Here is a 24,076-nt window from a genome sequence, read left to right on the forward strand (position 1 = left end):
CATCTAACTCAGTTGGAGAGACGGCATATGAGATTTCAGATGTTAAAGACATACAATCTTGGGGCTGAAAATTTCAGAAACAACCATTCACCTCACAACACCACAGAACTAAAAATGGGACTACTTTTGCAGACTTGGAGCTCATACCGGTAATGAAACAAACAAACAGGCTTATATGAAAAACACAACACAGTATGCGTGGCATTCATGTTCTAGAGCAAGTGAAAATCCCTGCTGATTTGCTGCCCGCAAAATCAAATTCATGCACAGTAGAGTTGTCTACGTGAAGGTGAAATTCTAGAACCTAGAATAGGGTCATGAATTTAGCACTGCTTCAGACCAAAGTGAATGGTACAGAGGTCTTGGACTCAACAACTTTCCGAGGCTATTTAGATAATAAAAAATTGCATGAAAAGAAAAGAGGTCGCATCATCTCACTTCATCTTCGCTTCCGTGAATAGAACATGCTTGTTTACACGTGGATCGTACTTCCTGAACTCTAGTTTCTCCGTTATCCGCCGAGGATTCTTGCGCTTCACGTAGAAAAAGCCAGTTCCAGCTGCCGAAACGAGCCTGATAAAAATTGATGCACGCTTTGCCTTCCCCATCTAGCGTTTATGAACTCACAGGCTTGTAGCAAGACACTAGAACCAAGACAGGCAAAGAAAACATCAGAGGGGTAAAATTCAAGCTTCTACGATATTAAAAACAGAGAGAAGAAGCTCACAGAAAATAGTAAAGAAAGATAAATCTCATACAAGAGTCCACTGCCAATTTGGTGTGTCCACCTGAGCATGATAACTCAGGTACTGTCCAATGTCTACATATGTAGTACTGTCTCTGTATCTCAGCAAGAACAGCAGAAGTATACTTAGATTGGTCATTTATTTACTACCAGATTAACAAGTATTGGATGTTAATACTAAACACCCTTGGTAAACTCAGATTATCCAGCAATAGCATTTCCAGGATGAAACAAAAGAATCACATTACTACATTAGGCGGTTAAGGCTAGGGGAATCAAGAACAATAAACATTAGTAGCTTTAAAAAGGGAGATCAAAGCCAGATGGAGGATCATTAGTTCATTACGCTGTGTTTGCCATTGCAGTGGCTTTTCAAAAGCACTTGTTCCTATTTATGGATATAGCAGTTATCTAGTTGGAAGCACTTCTTTTGGGGAGTAACAGAAAAATCTTACGAGAACAAGATTTCTCTAAGAGTACTTTTACTCTAACTAAATTCCACAGTTTAGTGCGGTTCAACACAGCAACCATGATGGAACACAAAGGAACAAAAAGTTCCTGTTCCATTCAAGGACGAAAAGTAGCTGACTTAAACCGCTGTCAAGAAACAGTTCCCTGTTTAGTGTTTACCATGATGCTTCCAATAGCTGTATCCCAGTAGTATAAATAAATCAACGAAACCTTAGTGCAAACTGTCTAACCATTATTTCAGCATGACAACAATCAGATATTTGAGATTCAGGGTTTCATGGCCTAGCGCAGGACAAGTTAAGCGAGCTTGACACACCTGAATATGGTTTATGTAATCAAACGAATTATTATCACTACAACCACAAGCTGTAAAGAAGATAATAAGAAAACCATTTAATCCATAATAACAACCCATTTCCCACTATTTCTCTTGCTCCGATTCATGGGTATAAAGGATTTCATCCGTCGAGGCAGCCGGTGACTCGGTGGTGACTGCCACAGGCGGACGCATCGCTCCACACCTCAAGAGAAACAAAGAGAGGGAACACATGTTCTTAGTTTGAATTGGACCCCGCCTCGCAACGAAAGCAGACATGTAGGCTTCTCCGGAGCCGGAGAACAGTGGAGCAGCTGGTGTTAGGGTTCCAAGTGACGATGGAGAGACCGGGAGGCCTGTGAGGGGGAAGATCAGGAGAGGCGGCGGCAGAGGGGAGGGGTGAGCCCTAAGAGCTAAGGCTCAACCAGTCTACAGAATCCTCGAAGAAATATCGAGCAGCCAGCAGATCTAATCAGGATGCATATACAGCCTACCAAGAAACTTACGGTCGAAAGCCGCCGCCGCCGTGGTTGAAGTTCAGCCGCCGACGAACTCTCGAGCGTAGGGGACGGGACGGGACGGGCAGTGGGCACGAAGGGACGAGGATTAGAGGAAGCTTGTGCGGCTGGAAAGTGGGACCCGAGAAGAGAGTAGGGCTTCTCATTTTTTTTGATCCGTTGCCCCCACATGTCATTATCAGCTGCGCCTGGGAGAATTACCATGCCACTGCGATTGCCTCGAGATTCGTGAAACTGGATGCTCGAGAAACGAACGAATTCCAGGGAAGTGGCAACTAGAAAGCATGTTACATGCCCTAATTCCAAGTTTAATTAGGTTTTCACGTAATCAAGTCAATTTCACAATTCCCCACAAGAACAATAATACGGAGTACTATGGTTGCGTTTTTTTCGGCTTTCAGGACTGACTTCTCCTAAAAGTTGTCCTCACCTAGCTTGCTGGAGAAGCCGCATCACAAGTTTAGCTAAACTTTCAAAATAGTTTAGACCAAATTAATTTGATAGCCTAATCAAATTTAGGTGGCGGCTTCTCTAAGAAACCGAGGGAGTGCAGCTTCTTAGAGAAGCCGATCCAGGAAGCCGAAAAGAACTGGCCCTATATCCTTTCATCGTTTTCTGTCAACAGTTTAGTTTCATCAGAATTTCACAAATAAACAGCTCAGTTCGCACAGTAACCAGGAAACAAAATACCATGCCCCAAAGCTTAAAAACAACTGGGACTTTCTGGAATAAATATCCTCAACTTCATACAGGTTGAGAGTGAAACAAAATCAGATAACCACGATTGTACAAGAACGGCATTAACGCAACCGTGTCAGCAGTAATGTACAGCGTTCGCAGTTTTGCATACAATCTCCGGGGATCATTCCAAACAAATTCAAACTCTACGTGTAGAAATGCTGCGGCAAAACTGGAAGAAGAGAAGTGATACAGAAAAAGAGAAGAAAACTTGACAAGAATCTGTGCATAAATTCTATCGGCTGTTTGGTCAAGATGTAGCTGTTGCTACTATATACAAAAACCCTGAAAGGAGATGTAGCGTGAGTTCTTCAGCGCTACTTCGTCGTCGTCGCTGAGATTTCTCATGTCTAGTACATCTCCTGCCGCCTCAAGGCTTTTTCTTCGTCCTCAGGAGACCTTGCATCATCCTCAATGCGCCGAAGCAATTCTCCGTTCAGTCTTGGTGTCGAGGAGGGAGACAATGGTGCGTAAATGCCTGCTTCGGGACGAAACAATGGGGGTGTTATAGGTACATCCTACATCGATTCAAGAGTATCTGATGTAGGTTATGAGTCAGTTAGGGTTCCGTACTTCTCGATTGAGGGATTCTCTCATAATCCTTTGTCACATGGAGCAGAATGGTACCGGACAGTACGATGATGAGGCCACATATTTCAGAGGTGATGCTTCCAAGGCTTTGACCTGACCAATCCTGTAACATCATTGATGTGTAATGAGAAGTACTTGGGTTAGCTCATGTGTCCTTTTATTTCTGTTTGAAACGAAATTTCATATATCGAATATGGATGATTGCTTAGGCTTCGCCGAAGCATGGCCTTCTGCCCAAGGTTGCTCTTGGCATTACTAAGTTGTTGTAGGATACGTATACAGCTAGGAAATAAGTTAACAAATTATTGCAAGTTGTAGTAGCAGTTGGTTACTAGAGTTGGGGCTTGGATGTGATATATATAAAGGCAAAAACAAAAAGTTTCTCAGAGGGGTCCCAACAATATATGACAAACAAATACCGAATGAGCAACGCACAGTTTGTCATAGTAATGGCAGAACAGAAAAAAGAAATGGATAAATGATATGAACAAAAAAAAAACATTTACCTTGAACATTATGATGCTTGCAAGTATTGTCAGTGTTGTAAACATTACATAATAAATTGGTGATACAATTGCAGTGTTAAATGAATCAAGTGCCTGCCAAGAGAAGAGGCAATTACTCTGTTAAACATCTGTCGAGGCTACCAGCACAGTAAAACTGGCAATCATTTTAGAAGCTAATGCATTGAAGTGCATTGTTGATTTTTGTGGTTTACTGAGAACAAAAATACAAAATACAGCTTATATAACATACAGAAAAAAAATGATCTGAGTAGAATTCTATGTTCCTTACTCCTTATCGTATTAAACAACAAAAAAATCAGCATAGTTTGAGGTAAAGATCATATTATAAGAATGTAAAATAGTACTCCCTCCGTTCCTAAATACTTGTCGTGGTTTTAGTGCAAGTACCATTCTTCTATTCTTAGAGTGCTCAAACACTAGCTAGTACTAGGGCTAAAAATGGTGTTCCTAGTTCTTACTAGTCAGTCAGACTTCGTATGTACAGCTCTTACTTTGATAGGATTTAGCCTTTTTAGATGATGGCAAACTTGGTAGTGTCAGTACCCAAGGATACAATTGATTACTGAATATATGTAGAGAGCCCATACAAACCTTGTTCAGGTAATTCATCTGTGTTAGCACACAAATAGCTACGACAAGCATGAAGAACCATGTCTCTGGATATACCAACTGATTTTTCCCCTCAAAGGTCAACTTTAAGGATGTACCAAGAGCTTTAACACTCATAACCTGAATAAGGACACAAGATTAGACCTTTGTTTGTGAAGGCTAAATCTCAGTGATTGCATTTTTTTTGAAAATGTTCAATAAAACAGCAGCTAGTGGCAGAAATGACAATACCGAAAGAGAGCCCATTAAAGAGCAAATGGCAGTATAGACGAGCACGTTCGACTGCCCGCAGAGAGGGGAGAAGTGGAACACTAGCACAGAGACCACCAGTACAACTGAAGCAACATATAGCAAGAAAGCTGCAAAGAAACATGCCAAAATGCATTAAATCACATTTCACTTCCGAACATAAAGAGTGAACAATTGTACATAACAGAATGGTAGCAATGATAAAATTGACAATTCTCACATGGTTGTGTCGCCATGATCCATATCTCCTTAACCGACGTGATCTCTTGCTCCTGCGGCGCGTGGATGACGATCACCATCGATCCGGCTATGCACATGACGCAGCCTAGAATTCCGAGCGCGTGCAACCTCTCATTCAGGATGAAATGGGCCAGCACTGCACTGGATAAGGAGGGCAACATCCAATCCAATGCACACATTTAACACCACATGATTCACATCACAGTTTCACAATTGTTGCAGATTAAAAATCACAGTCAGGTGCATACCTAACAATTATGCTCAGTGCTCCAAGAGGAGTAACCAGCACCGCGGGAGCGAAGGCGTACGCCACGAAATTCGCGACTTCTCCCACGATCACTGAAAAGAGAGGGAAAAAATGTGCTGCTAATTACCCACTGCAAGCTAGGAGTAATTGAGGGTTGGTTTTGGTTTTGCTCTGCTGAGAGAGAATCTCAGAAAGGAACCTTACTGGTGATCATGCCAACCCACCATAGGGGCTCCAGGAGGTAGGAGTACCCACCCACCCCTGAAAACGAGGCAAAATTAAAAAAATAATGCAGGATTAAACTGGAAAGAGGAAGAGATTGCGTGGAGGAAGGAACTGAGGGAGGATTAAGCTGATTCGACGGACCTGCGCGGATGCCGGAGGCGACGGCGGCGCGGCGGAGGCCCTTCTTCTTGATGATGAAGCTGCCGCCGATGAAGCCGCTGGAGAGGAGCGCGAGCACTATCCCCTTCACGTTGTCCGCGGACAACTCCTGCTCCGCTCCTCCTCCCCCTACCATCCCCTCCCTCAACAACACTCCACAACTACAATTCGAGCTTCTCAAATTCCTGCACGACTGGCTGCTGCCTTCTCCCCCTCTCTTCTTGGGTGTGTGTTCCGATGATAATTCACCTAATTCTCGACGGGGATGCGGGTTCTTCGATGGTTCGTTCCGCGTAGGATTTTGTTTTCTTGCAAAGGGGAAATAGCTGATTGGCCAAAGCACAGGTGGACGAAGCAAAAGGGAAGGCTAGGAAGATGATTCAAGCGTCGTTTTCCGAGATCGCAAAGCTGGACAGCTGATTGGGAAGCTGATGCCAGGTGAGAGCGCACGTGACGACTTGTCATTCTTTATTTTCAGACCCAAGCTAAAGCCAAACGTGAAGGCTGTGCAAGTAGCCGTGTTGATATTTCTAGTCAAACTTTTTGTTTTTGGAAAGATACTTTTGAAAGCTCTCTTGTTCTTTTGTACTACTACTAGGAAATAGGAGAGCTACGAAGTGACCCCAAACTTGCAACAGTATTGAGAAACGCTTTGCAAGGTTCGTGGTACATAGAACAGAGAAGAAAATAATGGTAAACGAAAGGCCAGGACAAAAGAAGGGCAGGAAACAAGAAAGTTCAGATAATCGCCATTCGAACGTTTATATCAATCAGTCATCTCAATGGCTCCCCATCATCAGATACAAATCACAACAAAGGCATGAAATTGTCGTAGCAAAAGAGTACTGAAACCTGCCGTTTCATTTGTTAATCGAAATACATGTCCAAACAACTGCCTATAGGTAACAAAATGGACTGGCATTCTACAATCACATTCCCAGGTAAGCTGCAGACTACAGCAGGGATGTCAAATGGCTGCTTAAACATGGAGGTATCTTGCGGCACCTGCTGGGTATGGACCACCGGACTAATCTGAGTGGCTCTATGCTGGTTCTTCTACTCAGGCAGCTGCCCGTCTATCATGACCGTAGCATATCTCGTAGCTGAAGCACTTGCTGCCGTTGTTCTGCAGGCAGCATATTGATCTGCTCTGGCGACATGCTCAGGACTTGCTGTACTAGCATCTTTTCCATGTCAGGCGTCAACTGCTCCAACAACAATCAGGCGAATGGTTCATGTTAAGAAAAAGGAGAAAGCCATGGCACATACGACTATATTGTTCTAGAATGCAATCAACAAACACTTACGGGTGCCTCAGAGCGACCTGTCTGGATACCGCCAATCCCTTGGGTCATCTGTCCGGGTAGGCCAGGGAATTGTCCAGGGAAATGGGAGCCAGCTGATGATGTTTCTTGGTTAACACGTCCCCATGGGGCTGATCTATCGACTTGCATGCTTTGAGAATTGTAGTGTGAGCTAACATGTGAATTAGCCTGTTAAACAGATAAGTTACAGGAGTTATATGCTCTGCCTGTCGGCTGTTTGAGTCCACGGTCAACAAACCACACAGAAGATGGTACTATTAGAATCTAGCATACAACAATAAACTATTCAAGAAGTGGCATGTGACTTGATTAGACAATGTTTTAGCCTGTACAGAATATTGGAAAAGTCAGCAAGAAGCTGGTAACTCATAGTTCTGTCCTGATTTATTATGAGATAAAATGACACTACTTCAAGCCATTGTTGTCAATTTAACTAAATCCTTTTCCTCAAAAACCTAACAAAAAGTTACTACAAAGTTTAGCAAAACTCAAGAGGCCAAGACAATTATTTAGTGATGAACTAAACTAGAAACAGATTAGATACGGCTAATTTCCAACAAAATATGCTCCTCAATCTTCGGAAGAACACATCAAATGAAAAGCTTTTGAAGGAATTCGTCTGCAAAATACTAATGTTGAAGACATGCTTGAAACTGTGCACAGCTCAGATATTATACGAGATACCGGTTCTTGCTAAGAAAATAACAGGTCGTAAACATATTTTATCTGGTGTTTTTGTTCTCTGACTTCTCAACGCAAGAACCGTACAAGAAGTATCAAATATTGAAAAGGAGACCAGTAAGATATACTCCCTCCCGTTCCTAAATATGTAATAGCTTTACAACTCTAAATTAGTTTTACTAAATCCAACACGGTATATATCTTCAAAGCATACTTATTTGATATTATAGATGTTACTACATTTTTCTATAAATTTGGTCAAACTCTAGGAAGTTTGACTTAGGACAAAGGCTAGAACATCTTACATTTAGGAACGGAGGTAGTATTTCCCTAGCATTTCAGATGCCAGGCATTCTTAAAGCAACACTAAGTAAAAAAATCAAAACATGACATCGAATTTTATAGTGGTATTAATTTGCATCAAGAGTTTATTTATTGGTCCCTTAACAGTTAGGAATTCTCAATAAGAATAAACGATAGCCTAACATGCTAAGAAACATTAGAAAATTTTGAACTGCGTGTGGCATAATTTTTCAGAAAAAATGCCAAGTGCTAATAAGAATAGGGGGGAAAGTACAACTTAGCCGAGAAGAACATGTGGATGACAATGCATAGGCCATTTATCATATATGTGGGAACAGTAATAGTTTATTGGATTAAAGGCAATTAAAGATAATAAGAGTCATTCACATGTTACTTCATTCAACTGAAAAGAAATGCTTATAATATGTCAATGGATACATATGTTTCAACAGCAGTCAGCACTACAAGACTAATATAGCAAGAGATTAGTTATCAATTACTCATTCATATAAGGTTCTTCAAGGTCTAAAACTCGTGAGATCATAGCAAATCAAGAATAATTCATCGATGCCATTCCTATATCTGATTTTCAGAGCAAAAGCTGAGCAATACATGCATTTTTGTTATGCAAGGGAAATAAGTCAAATTTAACACAGCATAATCAATTAATCATATATTCTAAAAGAAAAGAAATTACACCTGGTATAGCTGTGGTGGTGGCTGGTTAGGTAACGATGGTGGTTGGCTCGGCAATTGTTGTTGACCTGTAAAGAAAGAATTTTGTTGATTCCCGCCTGGCTGAAAAATTCCAAATACCACTGTCAGTTTGTAGAGCAGTATTTAGTTATCAGGATCATGCAGATTTAGCGTAGAAACTTACATGAAACATTGGTTGTTGCAACATTTGCTGACCAAACGAACTGGGTACTTGCTGATGCATCTGATGTGTAAAGGGCTGCATGGAAGGTGGCCTAGGTAACTGGGGCAATGGTGGTTGTAACTGCTGGTTAAACATTCCAGGATTTTGCAAAGATTGCTGTGGCTGACTATGAACTGTTGGCATATGTGATGGAACATTTGAATAATGTGGAGGGGCATGAGGAGGCATGGTAACACTTGGGTGCTGAGATGACTGGGGTGCTGATGCAGGAAGCATCTGATGCATAGGGTATCCTTTTGCTTGTGCTGATTGTGGTGGGTTGGCTGGCATAGTAGGAAGGTCCAAAGATGATGGCAGATTAGGAACGCCCGATTGGAATGGGCCAGAAGGTTGCAAATTATGTTGCCTGGCAGGTGGCTGAGTTTGGGACAAGTTAACATGGTCTTGCACCGGTGCATTAACTGATGTAGGAGTAATCTGAGCAACTGACGGTTGGGCCAAGTCTGAAGAATGTGCCTGTGGAACAACAAGCAGATGTTGACAACAGATTTCAATTTCATTATTAACAGTCTAGATATTAAATGTGAAGAAAAAGTCAAAGAACTTAAGTTACATACAGGTTTGGGTGTTTTCACCATTCCAAGAACTATTTGAGCCTGCATGAGAAAAAAGAAGATAGTCAGAAATCCACCCCGTGCAAACACATAACAAAATCATTCATCCTGCGCAATTCTCATATGTAGTAAATTCTCAAATGTAGGCAATAGTAAATTCTCAAATGTAGGCAACAAATAATCCTATATCGACTGGAAGACATCAGGCAATTTTGCCAGGGAACAGGTACACAAACATGTGTATTGCAATGCTTCTAGAACAAACAGTTAGGGAATAGGTGTACTAGAAAAAATAGCGGGCTCAATTTAACAGAAGTATGCTATAAATAACACAACGGCAGGACACTTCTTCTTCTTCATACAGTTTTTCGTATGGAAACAACATGTCAACATGTAGAGGCGAACGCTCCATGGTGATACTAATAAGACATTCGCGACAACCAACATTTATACACTAATCAAAATAGCATTATCTAGTATAACTGGGTTTTCCATCTTAACCTCCATGAAAGACAGTCTTTGCTACATAAATGTAGACCAATTCCACTATGTATGCTAACATGAACCAGGCTTAACTGGAAGAGCTAGCAACACAAGAGTTCCTTCCTAACCTGTTTCGCCAGTACCAGCTACATTCACTTGCAATAGTCATGAAGTCTAATCCAAATATCTCGCTGAACAACACTATTTTCAGTTTTGCAGAGCCCTTGTGGCCATGGTAGGACCGTTTCCCTTTCTCCTACAGGCATAGATAGCAGGCTGCGAGAAGACTCACCCGGAAGAGCGCGCGGGTGACGTCAGGGTTTTCAACGAGCATTCGCCGCACCCTCTCCTGGTCGTGGCCGATCATGACCTACGCGTGCGGCGGCGCCACGCCACCATAGCAAGGTAAAAAGGTGAGAAAATTGTGGGGGGGGGGGGGGGCGGGGGGCACAGGAGAGGAATCGACATCGTAGGGTTTGGGGATTAGGGGTGGCTCACCTTCATCTGCGCCATCAAGTCGTGCATCTCCGGGCGGGACATGCTGGAGATGTGGGCCGCGAGGGCTTCGCCCGCCGGCTGATTCGCCGTCGCCATGAGATGGGAGCGGATTCGAGGCCGGTGCGACGGCGAGGGGGGCGTTCGGCTGCGAGCCAAGCAACCGGCTCTGCTGCGTGTGTGTGCGTGTGGCCGGTCGATTCCTTGTTAGTAATTTTTTTTGGAGTAAACCGCTATAAAACTGAGACTTTAATACGGAGTACCAGAAAATCACAATTGTACCTTTTATATTACACATAAACATAGCTCTAGTGTTAATCGTACGAGAAATCCAAATTTTAGCACTGATAATAGCATATCGGACACGTGGGATCCACATGCCAGCTTCTAGGAGGCGGTCCCATATAAATTTAGGCTGAACCCGTTGTAAGGGTCGATAATATCCGGTCGCACAGAAGTAGATCGAGCTCGATCAAGCTTGATCTTCGATAAAGTAATGTTCGCCATATAAAAATATATTTGGTTCAACAAAGCTCGAATATATGCCCGGCAAAATTTTGAGAAAAAAATCGGTTCATAAATAAAAATTAAGCAAAAAGCATTTTTCAAAATCAAGCAAAATAGCCTAAAACCCTAGTCTTGTGATTCTCCTGAAAAAAAAATATGAACCACCACTCTCCGCCGGCAAGGCTATGGACCCCCTCCTCCTCAACTATTGGGGAACGTAGTACAAAAACAAAATTTTCGTCCTAGAACAAAGCCCAATACGCTATGAAGGTGCAAGTGGGTTTTATCAAATCTTATCAACAATCGCAACGGAGAGAAAATGTTGGCGAAAATCGTTGATGTTGAATCACGCAGTTAGGATTTTACCTCCCAATTGCGAGAATTGTCTGGATCGAAAACACAATCCCTCTATCGGTATCCATGCATACGGAGTCATCAATTCAGTAGTGTTTCACCATTCAGAACGAAGAAGTACCGGAGACTAATAGTGGAACAATGAGAATGGGTGGAGGGAAGAGGCAGCCATGAGTACACACGTGTGGGATCTGTACATCCATATTAATCCACACACATACACGAATATTTCGAGCGTACTGTTTGTTCCGTAAACAATTCCTTTTGCCTTACAATACTTAACAAAACCCGAGGCGAGATATTTTGATATCCTTGTGAAGCAACGACTTGATCACAATACCAAGTCATCCTCGTTACCGATTTGTTCTCTTTTCTCATTTCCGTATTTTGATATCCTGGCCAGACGATAATGGATACCGTAATACCAAGAGGGCCCATAGCTTATCTCTCCATCGTCAAGAGGAGTAAATCCCAATCTTGAACTATCGAGTCGTTAGACATACATTTCCGAAGTACCTGAAGATTATCGTTATAGCCACCCAGTTATGGGTAACGTTCGATAACCATCAAAGTAAATCTTACAATATGAAGGGACTCAATATTCTCATGGTCTAAGGACGTTAGTATACAATTACAATCTTATAATACTAACAACAAGTGACGAAACGATCTCGTAGTATATCATGGAATTGGATTGGTTCGGCACTCTTGTTCTTTTAACAATCTGCTCCCATTGCCATCGGCATCCTTGTTACTCTAACTATGTCATGATCAGAAAAACGTGATCATCATACGACACATGAGCTAGTCCTAGAGGCAAAACTAGAAACAACTTGGTGTTTATCTCTTTACACGTGCTTATGAGTTTTTCTTTGAACCTCATGTCAAGAATCATAGCAGTTATAGCATAAAGAAATAAACATTCATAATGAACATGAAAATAAATAATAATTTTATTATTGCCTCTAGGGCAAATTGCCTTCATCAACCACCTGCCGCTCCAACAACGATAGGGGCGGGGGCCCTCGGTCCTTGTTGCCGCGCGATATTTAGGTTTGGTTCCTGAGCAACAATGTTATGGTAGATATAGCGAATCGTGGGGTAGAAAAATAAAAAAAGTTCTGACTCCCGATCCACCTTGTCAATGATGAATTGATGATCTCGTCAGTGTCATAAATGAGGGTGGAGGATAGACACATTGTTGCTCTTCTAAAGTAGCCAATTTGGTTTTGTCTTCGTATATCGTTGTTTTTTCTCCGATCGGCGGGGTTCGGTCAACTTCGCGGAGTTAGTGAGGTTAGTTTCTTCTTGGTCTAGAGTCGTTTTTGTTACTTCCCACGTGCTACGTCGAAAATATTTTCAGGTTCAGAGACAGGCCTCCGTCACGGCGTGCCACCACCGAGTGCGGAGGAAGACGGCGTTGTTTTCTCGCGTCAGGTCAACAGAAGGGAAAGCGGCGGGCGAACGAGCCTGGGAATTCAAGGTCCACATGGCATATTCAAGAGCCATTCGACCCGCCACGAATGTCAGCTAGCGCGCGATCGGAGATTAGGCCGCAGAAAAACCCGCTAGTTCGCACCTTTGGCCGCAGAAACAGCTTTTATATCCTGCCGCCCAAAATTCCTTGTCCGTTCCCTCCCACCATTGCCTTGGCCCTTGCCCGCCCCTCCCCAAATCACAGCCCCCGCCGCGGCCTCGGGGAGGAGGAGGAGGAGGAGCAGGAGGGAGGAGGACACGAAGAATAAAAACCGTGCTGCACGGAACACCGGGAATTTTGCGCGGAGCATCGATCGGGGCACCAATAATGGCTCCGCCACCCAGCAGCAGCAGCACTCGGCACATCGTCCTCCTCCTCACCGCGCTTCTCGCGTTGGCCTCCGCCCTCGGCGGCGTCTCGGCCGCCGGCGTCTTCAAGGTGCGCCGCAGGTTCGCTCGGCCAGGCGGCGAAGGCGGGGGCAACCTGACCGCCCACCTCGCCCACGACGGCGACCGCCACGGCCGCCTCCTCGCCGCCGCCGACGTGCCCCTCGGCGGCCTCGGCCTCCCCACCGGCACCGGGTACGCGTGTCGTTGATTTCGTCTCGGCGAGCTAGCTAGGCTTCCTGCTGGTTGGTTTGCTTAGGTTTTGACAGGGGCGGTGGCGCGCCGTGCCCGCAGGCTGTACTACACGAAGATCGAGATCGGGACGCCGCCCAAGCCGTTCCACGTGCAGGTGGACACCGGCAGCGACATTCTCTGGGTGAACTGCGTCTCCTGCGACAAATGCCCCACCAAGAGCGGCCTCGGGGTATGTATGCCGCCCGAGGATTCACTCATGTTCATGTTCATGTTCATTTAAAGTGAATTGCAGAGTTATATGTGTTGTTCACTTGTTTGTGTTGATGCGATCTTCTCTGAATTGTAATGATATGTGGTGGGAAAATTTCGGGCGCAGATAGACCTGGCGTTGTACGACCCCAAGGGATCATCGAGTGGGAGCGCGGTGTCATGCGACAACAAGTTCTGCGCGGCGACATACGGGAGCGGGGAAAAGCTCCCCGGTTGCACCGCAGGCAAGCCTTGCGAGTACCGCGCCGAGTATGGTGACGGAAGCTCCACGGCGGGGTCCTTCGTCAGCGACTCCCTGCAGTATAACCAACTCTCTGGGAATGCGCAAACACGGCATGCCAAGGCCAATGTCATATTCGGGTGAGTTGTTTCGAATTGTGCAATTGTACACCTTCTGCGTGCTTGGTCTACCGTTGGATGGCATATAGTGGATCGATGAGCCATCATTGGTCCACATGCTATGGCAAGTTTTTCATTTTTACAAATGGCGTTGTTAATGAGAATTTGAGTGTCAAATATAGCTCTTGTCAGTTGCTTAATGTTTATGTTTGAAAATGTTATGGAGTCACACCATATGGCAATATCTCTCGGTAACATTTTTACTTTTCCTGAAATGTTCTAGTCACTCCAGCTGGAATTATTTGTCACTAATTTAGTACTGCTTTGTACTAAAACTGAGACAAGTAATATGGGTCGGAGAGAGTACATTACTGTTGCCCATGTGCCAAGCTTTTTGTACTGCTATGTATCTGAATATGTTTTATTCTTCATGGGGTGTTAAATCCGGATACTTTACCCTCTCTCTTGGTTGTGCATCTGTGACATTAGCATATTGAATATAGGTAGGTGTTAAGGAAATTATCAAATTATATTTTTTTTGCAATACCATCATATTTTCATCTCAGAAATGTTTCAACAATGTAAGCAACAAGGATCAAGTTATTTAACATGGTAGTAACAGACTAACACAATTATTGTGAGATTTGGTTGTAAATACTTTGAGTCAAAGACTTTAATGGGGATAAATGCCTCCTTTGTCCTTTGTAGGTGCGGTGCACAGCAAGGTGGGGATTTAGAAAGTACAAACCAGGCCCTTGATGGAATTATTGGGTTTGGCCAATCAAATACATCAACACTATCACAACTAGCTAGTGCAGGGGAAGTGAAGAAGATATTTTCTCATTGCTTGGATACCATAAAAGGAGGTGGAATCTTTGCAATTGGAGAAGTAGTACAACCAAAAGTAAAATCAACGCCGTTACTACCGAATATGTATGTTCATTATAGCATACTAATACATTATTATTGTTATTATTATTATTATTGTTATTGTTATTATTATTTTATTATGTCTGCTTCGTACTCATAGGGAATTTTTGTACACTTGTCTATCACAGAGATAGTTAGTTATTGCAAATAAATATAAACATGCTTTAAGAGATCATCACAATTTAGTATTAAGGCATACTGAAACGATAGGCCTTAGGATCCATCACATTTATATATTGAATGACATAAAATTTGATGAATTCACTTTTCTATGCATTCCATGTTGTCTTTTTATCTATTAGGTAACTTAATTCAATCTTACAAATGACAAGAAACAAAATGGAGAACCGTTGTGATTGATCCTAATTAAATTTGACCCAGCAAGTGTCATGTTTTATGTAATTAAAATTATGATGAACCATTTTTGGAAATAATTCAATAATGTGATATGTGAATGATGACATGGATGACTTAAATGCCACTCACGTTTCTCATTGATGCTTTTGTTTGTAGTATGGAAAATTTTAAGAATCATCATCCAATACCTTGACGTTGATCATATAGTTCATTTAGTTGAGGAAATTTTCTCACCAGGTAACTCATATATTTTGGTTGATCCTATTACTAGAAAACCAGCAAGACATTTCAAATTTTGATGTCAGTATAAATAAAACTAGAATGACAAGTGAGAACTTGGGAACTTGTGATGAAGACTCACTTGTGAGTTTTTCTCCTTAATGTTCATATTTGATTTCAAACAAAATCAAATAGAATCTTCTCAAATTCCTGTTGCCGGTAATCTCAGTTTGTGCATGTGTGGTTCTTTTTCTATGTCTTTTTTGTTCTTTTTCTTCTTTTGTTTTGCCGAAACTATTTTCTATTGCGATGAATCTGGATTTCTATTCTACCTTGACCGTACTAACACCTTATCATGATTGTACCACTCAGGTCGCACTACAATGTTAATCTTCAGTCAATCGATGTTGCTGGTAATGCACTACAGCTTCCACCACATATTTTTGAAACGAGTGAAAAGAGAGGTACCATCATTGATAGTGGTACAACCTTAACATATCTTCCAGAGCTGGTTTACAAGGATATTCTTGCTGCGGTATGTCAAAGGCCTTCTCTAGTTTCTCTGTTGTAAAGGAGCTTTGCATGCATTCACATTACATTGTATTTCTCAACCAATTGTAGGTTTTTCAGAAGCATCAGGATATAACTTTCCGTACTATTCAAGGTTTTCTATGTTTCGAATATTCTGAAAGGTACATACTCTGTAGTATTTAACACAAATCTAGCTAGCACCAACTGTCACTTGTGGCTACCCTAATATGTAGGGGAGGATCTCATGGAGGCTACCCTGATATATACCCTGATAAGACAATACAACTAATCAGGCTTCAATATAAGTGTATATTTATAATACCCTTGCACACTTATGAATGAACCACCTCCTTACAGCGTGTATGGTCTGATTTCAATTAAACTGGAATGAGGACAAAGAATGAACTCAAGAATAACTCTCTCTCATTAAGATTCTAACTAATATGTTCATTTTTGTTGCAGTGTGGATGATGGGTTTCCAAAAATCACCTTTCATTTTGAGGATGATCTTGGACTGAACGTGTATCCACATGATTATTTTTTTCAAAATGGGGTAATATAAAATTTTACTATTGTTGTTCTAGAAAAAGGTAGAGCTAACATTTATTCACCCATTGGCATTGCTTTGTCATGTTGCGTCTTGCAATAAGCATATAATCTATCCTTTGTTTTGCCATGTTTCTTTTGTCAGAAATTGTGTGCTCCAAAAGTTGCCGAAGCACAAAATAACTCCCAACCAAACCCTAAATGCTCAAATTTAATCGGAGTAACAGTGTGGGTCCCTGCAGCTAGTAAGGGACCCATGGCACAATCATGCAACATTGGATCTGCTTGTGTGTTAGCACGTGTATCATCCACTCGCTGTCTTTGGGCGCGCTAAGTCATTAGGAATCAGATTTACTGGTTTTCCTTTGGAGTTAAGATCAAGTTATTAGGGCAACACCTTTGTAAATTGGGGAGCATTTTATTCTTTGTGTATGGGAAGAAGCGATAAACAAAAGAAACTAGTATTCAGAAGCTCGTATCAACATCAATGGAGAAGGCCCCTGGTTGACCAGCCAAGGCGCAAGGAGTCAAGGACCCTGTTACTCAACCTGTCCAAATATACACATCGCTAGTATTGAGAAACTGGAGATCGATGCAGGGTGGCTAAAATCTACATGACATGGGTCTTCAAAATCCTGGTCATGCATGACATGTTCATCTTTTGTTCTCTATGGTTGACAGGATAACCTGTATTGTCTTGGATTCCAAAATGGTGGATTCCAACCAAAGGATGCAAAAGATATGGTGCTTTTGGGAGGTCAGTATTCCTCTGCACATGGAAATATATATACATATATATATATATATATATTTTTTTTTTAAATTATTCTTCCCATGTCCCTGTTTTGTTTCAGATCTGGTCCTTTCAAATAAGGTGGTTGTCTATGACTTGGAAAAACAAGTCATTGGATGGACCGATTACAACTGTAAGTGCTAGCTCGTTAAAATCACTATGAATTCATGATGTCATGTTTCAACATGTGTGAGTTTGCACATGATATAGATTGAGGTACTTTAAAGTTTTCGAAAGTTGTGGAAAAAAATCTCGGGATGTACTTCAGTCAAAAATATGACCAACCAAGACCTACACCAAAAAAGAAAAGTAATACTGCTTCAACCCTTTTTTTTTGTGCCAACAGTAAATTTTCTTTTATCTAAAAAATTATGACCTCGTTTCTGAAGATTTGACTAACTCTGGAATAATTCGCACAATTTTGGAATGTGTTCACATTGCATCAGGCAGTTAAGACTTTCTGGAGTAAACTAAGGTTGTTCAGTGGACAATCGCTTACATGTTGTACAGCGTACACGTTGCATGTTCTAAATTCTGTAAACTAAGCCGTACTATTTCCCTAGCTTATCTATTAATCAACATGTTCTTCTTTTCCAGGCTCCTCTAGCATTAAAATTAAGGATGACAAGACAGGGGCAACATACACCGTTGATGCGCACGATATCCACTCCTCTTCCTCTGGATGGAGATCTCAGTGGCAAGAGTCCTGGATCCAGTTGTTGGTAACAATGGTGTGCGGTTACTTAATCTTCTAACCCTGATGTACAACACAAGCTAAAATTCATTTTGTATATGCTCTTTTCACAAAGAGAAAGTGTAGGGCTTTAGATTGTGTTTCTGACCAGGGAAAAGAACGAAAAAGAAAAATTAACATTGTACACAATGCACTGGGACTATAGGTGAGTATAGTTCAATGTTGTGAGAAATATATGGCTGCAAGCAATATGGGGATTATTCCCCTGAGAGAACTGGATCCCTATCTTGGGTTGCCTTTCTACATTCTTATTCCACATTCCAGTTAGTTCTTTCAGACAAAAGACTCTTGGCTCCAAGTTTTTACAGAAAGCTTTTTGAACCAGGTAGAGGATTCTGCTGGGATCACCAGCTTACAGATAATGCTCCACAACCACCAGACCGAAACTAATTAGGTGCTCCGTACATGAGCACAAAATAAAAGGCTAGTTTTCATATCGCCGAATCTCAGAACCTCCTAAATAGTATTCAGACTTAGTAGCGCCTCAAGATCGACAAGCCTAAACTTTGGATTATGTATCACTGTTGTACTTAAAAGTGAGTAGTAGTATTTTTAGGATTGAAGGATTTTGCGCGAACGAGCAGTGGAGCGGCCGTTCAGAGCCCAAAGGGAGTTTGTAGGACATATTATCCGAATGATCTCATACATATGCTCAAGCTGAACACTCCCAAAAAGATTGAGTTCATCAATATGGTAAAAAATAAATCTGAGAAACGATCGTCACATCCTGGAGCCGGAGGTATCGTCGTCTGCAAGAGGCGTCGATGGCAGCGTCTGCAGGAGCATCGGGCTCCTTGCACAGCCTCGTGTGCATAGCAGCGAGATAGGGATAGGGCAGCGTTGGTGGTGCGTAGGAGGAGAGTGGGAAGGGCATATTCGCCGCCGCGGACCACCCTTCAATTGTTCGCATCACTTCGAACCGCAAGAGTCATGCTTCTCAAATCTCAATCCAGGGCATGAAGAGATCGAGAAGTGAAAGATGAGAGGCATCTCTGACCCGCCACCAAACTGAATCGGTTGTGACAGACACGGTATCCAATGGCAAGACGGCGCGATGGATTGCCATTGGAAATTATTACCTTCTCCATACCTCACAAAATGCAATAACCACGAAAGATACAAGAAAATGCCTCGTTTCAACCCATGTTTTGACAAGACCAATTAGAATCAAGGCAAACTTAGTGGCAAGGTCTCAACTCTTATCAGTGACCCTATTCAATTGTTGTCCTTGACATGCAGTCAGTCAAGATACCCAAGAAATGGAGATCGTGAACCGGAATCATGATGCTACAGAAAAATAGGAGGCACACTTAAATCAGCTGCAAAGCTTTCGAACCTAAACCGTCAAACCTACAAGATATCCGTCCATAGCAGCTGACAAGTTGACTAGAGATGCAATGCACTGGAGGCTCAATATGCTCTCCTTCCAACAAAACACCCACAGCTAGGATTAAGAAAAGTTGGAGACTTGTCCTTCCAGCAGATTAGATCCATCATGGCCGCCATACGCGAAGTCAGGTTTGGAGGCTTGTCCTTCCAGCAGATTAGATCCATCATCGCCGCCATATGCTCTTATGTTGCTGTCGCTCTTGCTTGAGCCTGCAAGACAGTTAAGTATGATAGTTCAATTTAGAATAAAACAAGTTTTGTTTAGCAAATAACTGATACTAGGTATTACACTGACAACGAGCGAACTTGCATGCACCATGCAGTTTGTTGAAGTTCCAGATAGGCAATTCTAAGCTTGCAATCTCATACTTTCAAGGTCAATGGTTGATGTACTTCTCAAAAAACATGATGCCTCTTTCATAAGGGAGTTAAAAGTTTTTATTTCATCTAGGTATTACCATTGACAAACAATTTTATGTTTTAATGAAAGAGAGTATCCTTGTAAATTGTCAACAACCATGGTACAGTACAGGTTTATTATAATTATGTTTAGACCTGTGGCATGGTCCAGCTTGGCTAGTTGTGACTGATCCACCACTAACAGTGGAAGTACTTTGAATATTCAGCCAAGGATGAGCAACATAATAATTTCCCAAAATAATCTGTACTTCGAGTTCAGATCAAATTTTAAGCATAACACCAATATAGAGTGAACAGCATACACCATGCCAGTTCACAACAAATGCCACATACCACAAAAAAGAGAGATTCACTCATAAAATTACAATGATACCGGCATTACCAATATGTTGTGTTCATATTCAAAATGACGGGCATCCAGCAGTAGAATGAATGTGACCATGTGCTTACCTTTCGATTTCTTTTGAGCGCTTGGCAAACTCTTTAGCAACATCACGACCTTGATAGGAAGCAAGCACTGCCCTGACGTCAGGGGGGCTTGCCATGGCAAGGTCTGTAGTTTAAGTTAGCTTCGGCAAGATTTAAGCACTTTAAATGTCACAGGCTCAGAAGATAATATCGAAGATACCTAGAACGAGATGGTATTACAAATACAGGAGATGGATTGGAGCACCTACACTCAAGAAATGGAATCAGGTCCAGCAATTGGGTGTCATCATTTTCAAGTTTCCAGGGTTTGATTGTGACGCAATTTTCAAGTTGCAGGCAAGATTCAAGGGCATGCGCGCTGACATAAAGAACTTGTGCAGGATTTCTGTTCAACTTTGACAAATCCTGGTAAAACATGACAAGAAGATTAAAACAAGACTTATCACTGAGAGTATGAAAATGTAAGGCTAGGTCATGTGCCATGGTACAGTACTATTGTCCATGCGCTGACATAAACAAGACTTATCAGATGATTAACCAATTTTTTTTTGAAAGAAATAAAACATTTGTACTGATACACTACTATTGTCCATGTTCATTTGCATGCTTGCTTGGGTACATGTTCCATACTTTTTTAGAACCACATACATTGAAAAAGAAGATTGAAGGGAAGCAACTGCCTAAGTGTCTAATATATAAAAACACAAAATAAATTATATTCACTGTTCCTGACAATGTTTGCTCTTTGTGGAGTGCTCATATAGTCATATTGCTCAAATAGTAAAGCCATCCAATCTCCATACCCGATAATGTTTACCATCTTGGTACTTAGTTGCAGGTCTTGATAATCTGGCTGAAATGCAACCCTTTGTGTCCAACCTATCAATTATAGGTTCCAGAGACTACACATCAAAAAACATCTGCAGAAATTAGGGTACTACATAACAGTCTGCATTGAGGAAAAGGTTAAAACAACTTACTGTGGGGATTTGATCAGAATACACAACAACTTCATAAAAATTGGCCATATGTTCCAAGAAGGCATCAACTCCTGGTCTCTTAAATGTCCTCCAACCTCTGCCACGCTTTAGAGAGAGAGAAAACGTTACTTTGACATTCCTGGATTGCACATATAGCAAAGCACAAAGAGGGAAATTACAAAGCAATTTATGTATTATCGCCCAGAACCAATAACCATATAGGAAAGACGAGTTGAGTTAAACACTCATCCTGCTATGTTATCTAAGGCAATGGAATATCCCCTGAGCATGTCAGTTACATGCCTATACACAACCAAGCAGACTAGACATGAATGTGATACAATAAAACATCTTGCAGCACGAAAATTGACGTGTTCAAATAGTTCATATATACCATAACTCATGAGTTCTAGAGAGTAGAGTGGTAGATGGTCCACAAAATACTATGTTTTTTGCGCTCTGTAAGTGTGGTATTAGAGTACAACTGAGTACTATGATACAAATGCTACTTGTAGCAGAACATGTTTCGGTAAACTACCATACTTGACACATAGTACCCTACCAGGGTATATTTAAGTCTAAACATTATGCTGCATGTCTTAGTGATGCTATCTGATTACAAGGAAATCAGGCTGTACTTTGCCTCCATATGGACTCGAAGTCTTCAATTGATAATATAAATCTTGGTCCATAAATTATAATACCACATTTGCATCAAATATTCAAATCTGAAGATTGGTTTATATTGCTGGAAAAATTAACAAATAATTAACAGGACTGACTATCTCCCTGACTGTACCTGCCAATCAGAGTGTATAAGGGTTTCATTCAGATCAAGAACTAGGGTAAAGACATGCTGCTGTTGCGGGTGTAAATCTGGTAACAGTTTGTCTGATGTGGGTTCAGTAAAGCCCTGCCAAACAAATATTTACTGTGATTATGAACAAATATTGTAACACGCTTGCAAGATTATTTTTTTGGAAAGATTGTAACTAACCATAACATGACCTTCAATTGTGCTCCTAATATCCAAGTAGAGCTCTATTGCTGCAACAGGAGCTGCAGTGACAAAATGTAAGACATAGGTACCAACTGAACAGAAAGGTATACGGCCAACAAGGTAAGCTGGAATCAAGAAATAATATCCAATATGCATTCAAGAATTACTCCCTCTGTTGCACAGTATGCCATTCTATGATTTCACTCCTATCAAGGCTGTGAGGCATATATCCATAAGACTGCATTACCCTCTTTAGCTATCTCACATTGTCATTTATTGCTACTGGACGGTGTGTGCTATTCTAGTCATAGTAGCAAATGACCTTGTGAATAATGAGCTTTAAGGATATGCAAAGGAAAAACGGTGAAACATTAACTCGAACTTCTAGAAGGATACCTATTTAGGAACAAAATTTGAAAGCTAGAATAGCACTTATTGTGGAATGGGGGGAGAAACTAATAGCGTAACTCAATTCTTTCATTCCATTCATTGAGGATAATTCTTGATTCTTTTTACTAACTATAATTATCCTCACATCATTGTTCATACAATGTTGGCATGTTTAAAAACATTAGGGGAAGAAATAAGTGAACGGCGGCAGAAACAAATAACAAGGGAGTAAGAACTGTAAAATGGAAATGATGATGTTCAATAGGAAAAGTACTTGAAGGTAATATACAGAAAGGGCAAGAATAATATAAAAGGAAGATGCCATAACTACCTTTCTTAGCTGTCGAGTAGGCCATAGCCCGAAATTTCTGCATAAACATAAAAAACAAATGATCTAATATTAGACATAGTTTTACACACAACAATAGAGTCTATGCTCCTGATCTCCACTTGTAGCTGTACAAAACAATCAATGGAGTAGACAATTTCCTGCATATTTCTGCTGTGTCACACCAAACAGAGCTGCCAATCGGATGATCAGGTTTACATGTGTTACACTATTGACCCCTCACGAAATTTCTCCATCAAGCAACCACAATGGTCGGAAGATGGTGCGACATTATTTACCTCGAATTCCGAGGCACCCTCGGCAACGACTGGCGGCGCCACCATGTTCATCCTGAACTCGGTGGTCTTCTGGTCCACCTCGGCCAGCGTATAAGCTGCACGCAAGCGAAAGAGGAACATACAGCCGCAAGTCAGAACGCGGCGCAAGCCCAGAACACCCAAACCGAACAGCCACACCCCGCAATCAAACGCACGAGAGCGCAGCTTCGCGGAATCGCACCGTAGCTGACGTAGCCGGCGCCGCCGAGGGTTCCGGCGAGCGCCGCGAAGGTGCCGAACTTGAGCAGGCCCCACCGCTTGCGCGCAGCTGGTGCCACCGCCGCCTCCCCGCCAGCGCCGGGTGCCGCGGAGGACGCGGCGGCGGCGGCGTGGGAGGAAGAGGGGGCGGCAGCCACCCGCCGTACGGCCGCGGCTCGGGAGGAGGAAGAAAAGGGGGCGGCGGTGGAGAAGGATGGGGAGGAGAGGGCGGCCGCCCGGGGTAGAAGGGCGCGCGATCTCGCGAGGGCGACGCGAGCCATGGCCATCCCCGGCGGTGTCTGGCTTCAGGCTTGGCTGGCTTGGGAGAGAAGAAATAATAGATTCTGGGGTATTGGTTTGGTTTTTAGCGGAAGGGTTTAAGCGAGGAAATGCCAAAGACGAACTCAACTCAACTCAGCGAAGGAAAGGGAAAGGGGAGAAAGCTGGACTGCTTCCACGCTCGAGGGGAAGAAGCCGGAGAAAGCTGTGCCGCCGCAGCGGCGCTGTCGGCTCCTCCGGTCCTCCGTGGG

General features: G+C 42.3%; 4 protein-coding genes across 6 annotated transcripts; 1 reads left to right on the plus strand and 3 right to left on the minus strand.

The window, feature by feature from the left end:
* Positions 1–2,753: 2,753 nt before the first annotated feature.
* LOC100836866 (probable magnesium transporter NIPA6) lies at positions 2,754–6,084 on the minus strand. 2 transcript variants are annotated; one of them, XM_014898171.2, is made up of 9 exons: positions 5,618–6,084; positions 5,456–5,512; positions 5,253–5,343; positions 4,985–5,145; positions 4,747–4,874; positions 4,498–4,635; positions 3,886–3,978; positions 3,362–3,482; positions 2,754–3,269 (listed from the first exon to the last, which is right to left on the minus strand). In XM_014898171.2, exons 1-9 carry the CDS (start codon positions 5,769–5,771, stop codon positions 3,139–3,141), a joined length of 1,074 nt encoding a protein of 357 aa, XP_014753657.1. In that variant the 5' UTR covers positions 5,772–6,084; the 3' UTR covers positions 2,754–3,138. The 2 variants fall into 2 exon arrangements, with proteins under 2 accessions (XP_014753657.1, XP_003568120.1); XM_003568072.4 differs by having other exon boundaries at positions 2,754–3,266; positions 5,618–6,081.
* Positions 6,085–6,359: 275 nt separating this feature from the next.
* Positions 6,360–10,623, minus strand: LOC100837175 (cleavage stimulating factor 64). Its single transcript, XM_003568073.4, has 7 exons — positions 10,420–10,623; positions 10,214–10,291; positions 9,442–9,480; positions 8,825–9,340; positions 8,644–8,742; positions 6,943–7,128; positions 6,360–6,840 (listed from the first exon to the last, which is right to left on the minus strand). The coding sequence occupies exons 1-7, from the start codon at positions 10,513–10,515 to the stop codon at positions 6,715–6,717; spliced, it is 1,140 nt and encodes a 379-aa protein (XP_003568121.1). The 5' UTR covers positions 10,516–10,623; the 3' UTR covers positions 6,360–6,714.
* A 2,219-nt stretch (positions 10,624–12,842) lies between these two features.
* On the plus strand, positions 12,843–18,319 carry LOC100835942 (aspartic proteinase-like protein 2). Of its 2 annotated transcripts, XM_003568069.4 has the most exons (10): positions 12,853–13,335; positions 13,435–13,564; positions 13,712–13,965; positions 14,653–14,877; positions 15,823–15,985; positions 16,072–16,142; positions 16,444–16,534; positions 17,209–17,284; positions 17,382–17,453; positions 17,918–18,319. In XM_003568069.4, the coding sequence occupies exons 1-10, from the start codon at positions 13,082–13,084 to the stop codon at positions 18,073–18,075; spliced, it is 1,494 nt and encodes a 497-aa protein (XP_003568117.1). In that variant the 5' UTR covers positions 12,853–13,081; the 3' UTR covers positions 18,076–18,319. The 2 variants fall into 2 exon arrangements, 1 of the variants encoding a protein (XP_003568117.1); XR_002964081.1 differs by lacking the exon at positions 17,918–18,319 and having other exon boundaries at positions 12,843–13,335; positions 16,444–16,571; positions 16,673–17,284.
* An 872-nt stretch (positions 18,320–19,191) lies between these two features.
* On the minus strand, positions 19,192–24,004 carry LOC100836249 (mitochondrial import inner membrane translocase subunit TIM50). Its single transcript, XM_003568070.4, has 10 exons — positions 23,530–24,004; positions 23,310–23,404; positions 23,014–23,050; positions 22,290–22,351; positions 22,092–22,205; positions 21,293–21,397; positions 21,116–21,214; positions 20,561–20,717; positions 20,334–20,436; positions 19,192–19,673 (listed from the first exon to the last, which is right to left on the minus strand). Exons 1-10 carry the CDS (start codon positions 23,831–23,833, stop codon positions 19,628–19,630), a joined length of 1,122 nt encoding a protein of 373 aa, XP_003568118.2. The 5' UTR covers positions 23,834–24,004; the 3' UTR covers positions 19,192–19,627.
* Positions 24,005–24,076: the final 72 nt, after the last annotated feature.

Source organism: Brachypodium distachyon, chromosome 2, assembly GCF_000005505.3.
Source record: "Brachypodium distachyon strain Bd21 chromosome 2, Brachypodium_distachyon_v3.0, whole genome shotgun sequence".
NCBI lineage: Eukaryota > Viridiplantae > Streptophyta > Magnoliopsida > Poales > Poaceae > Brachypodium > Brachypodium distachyon.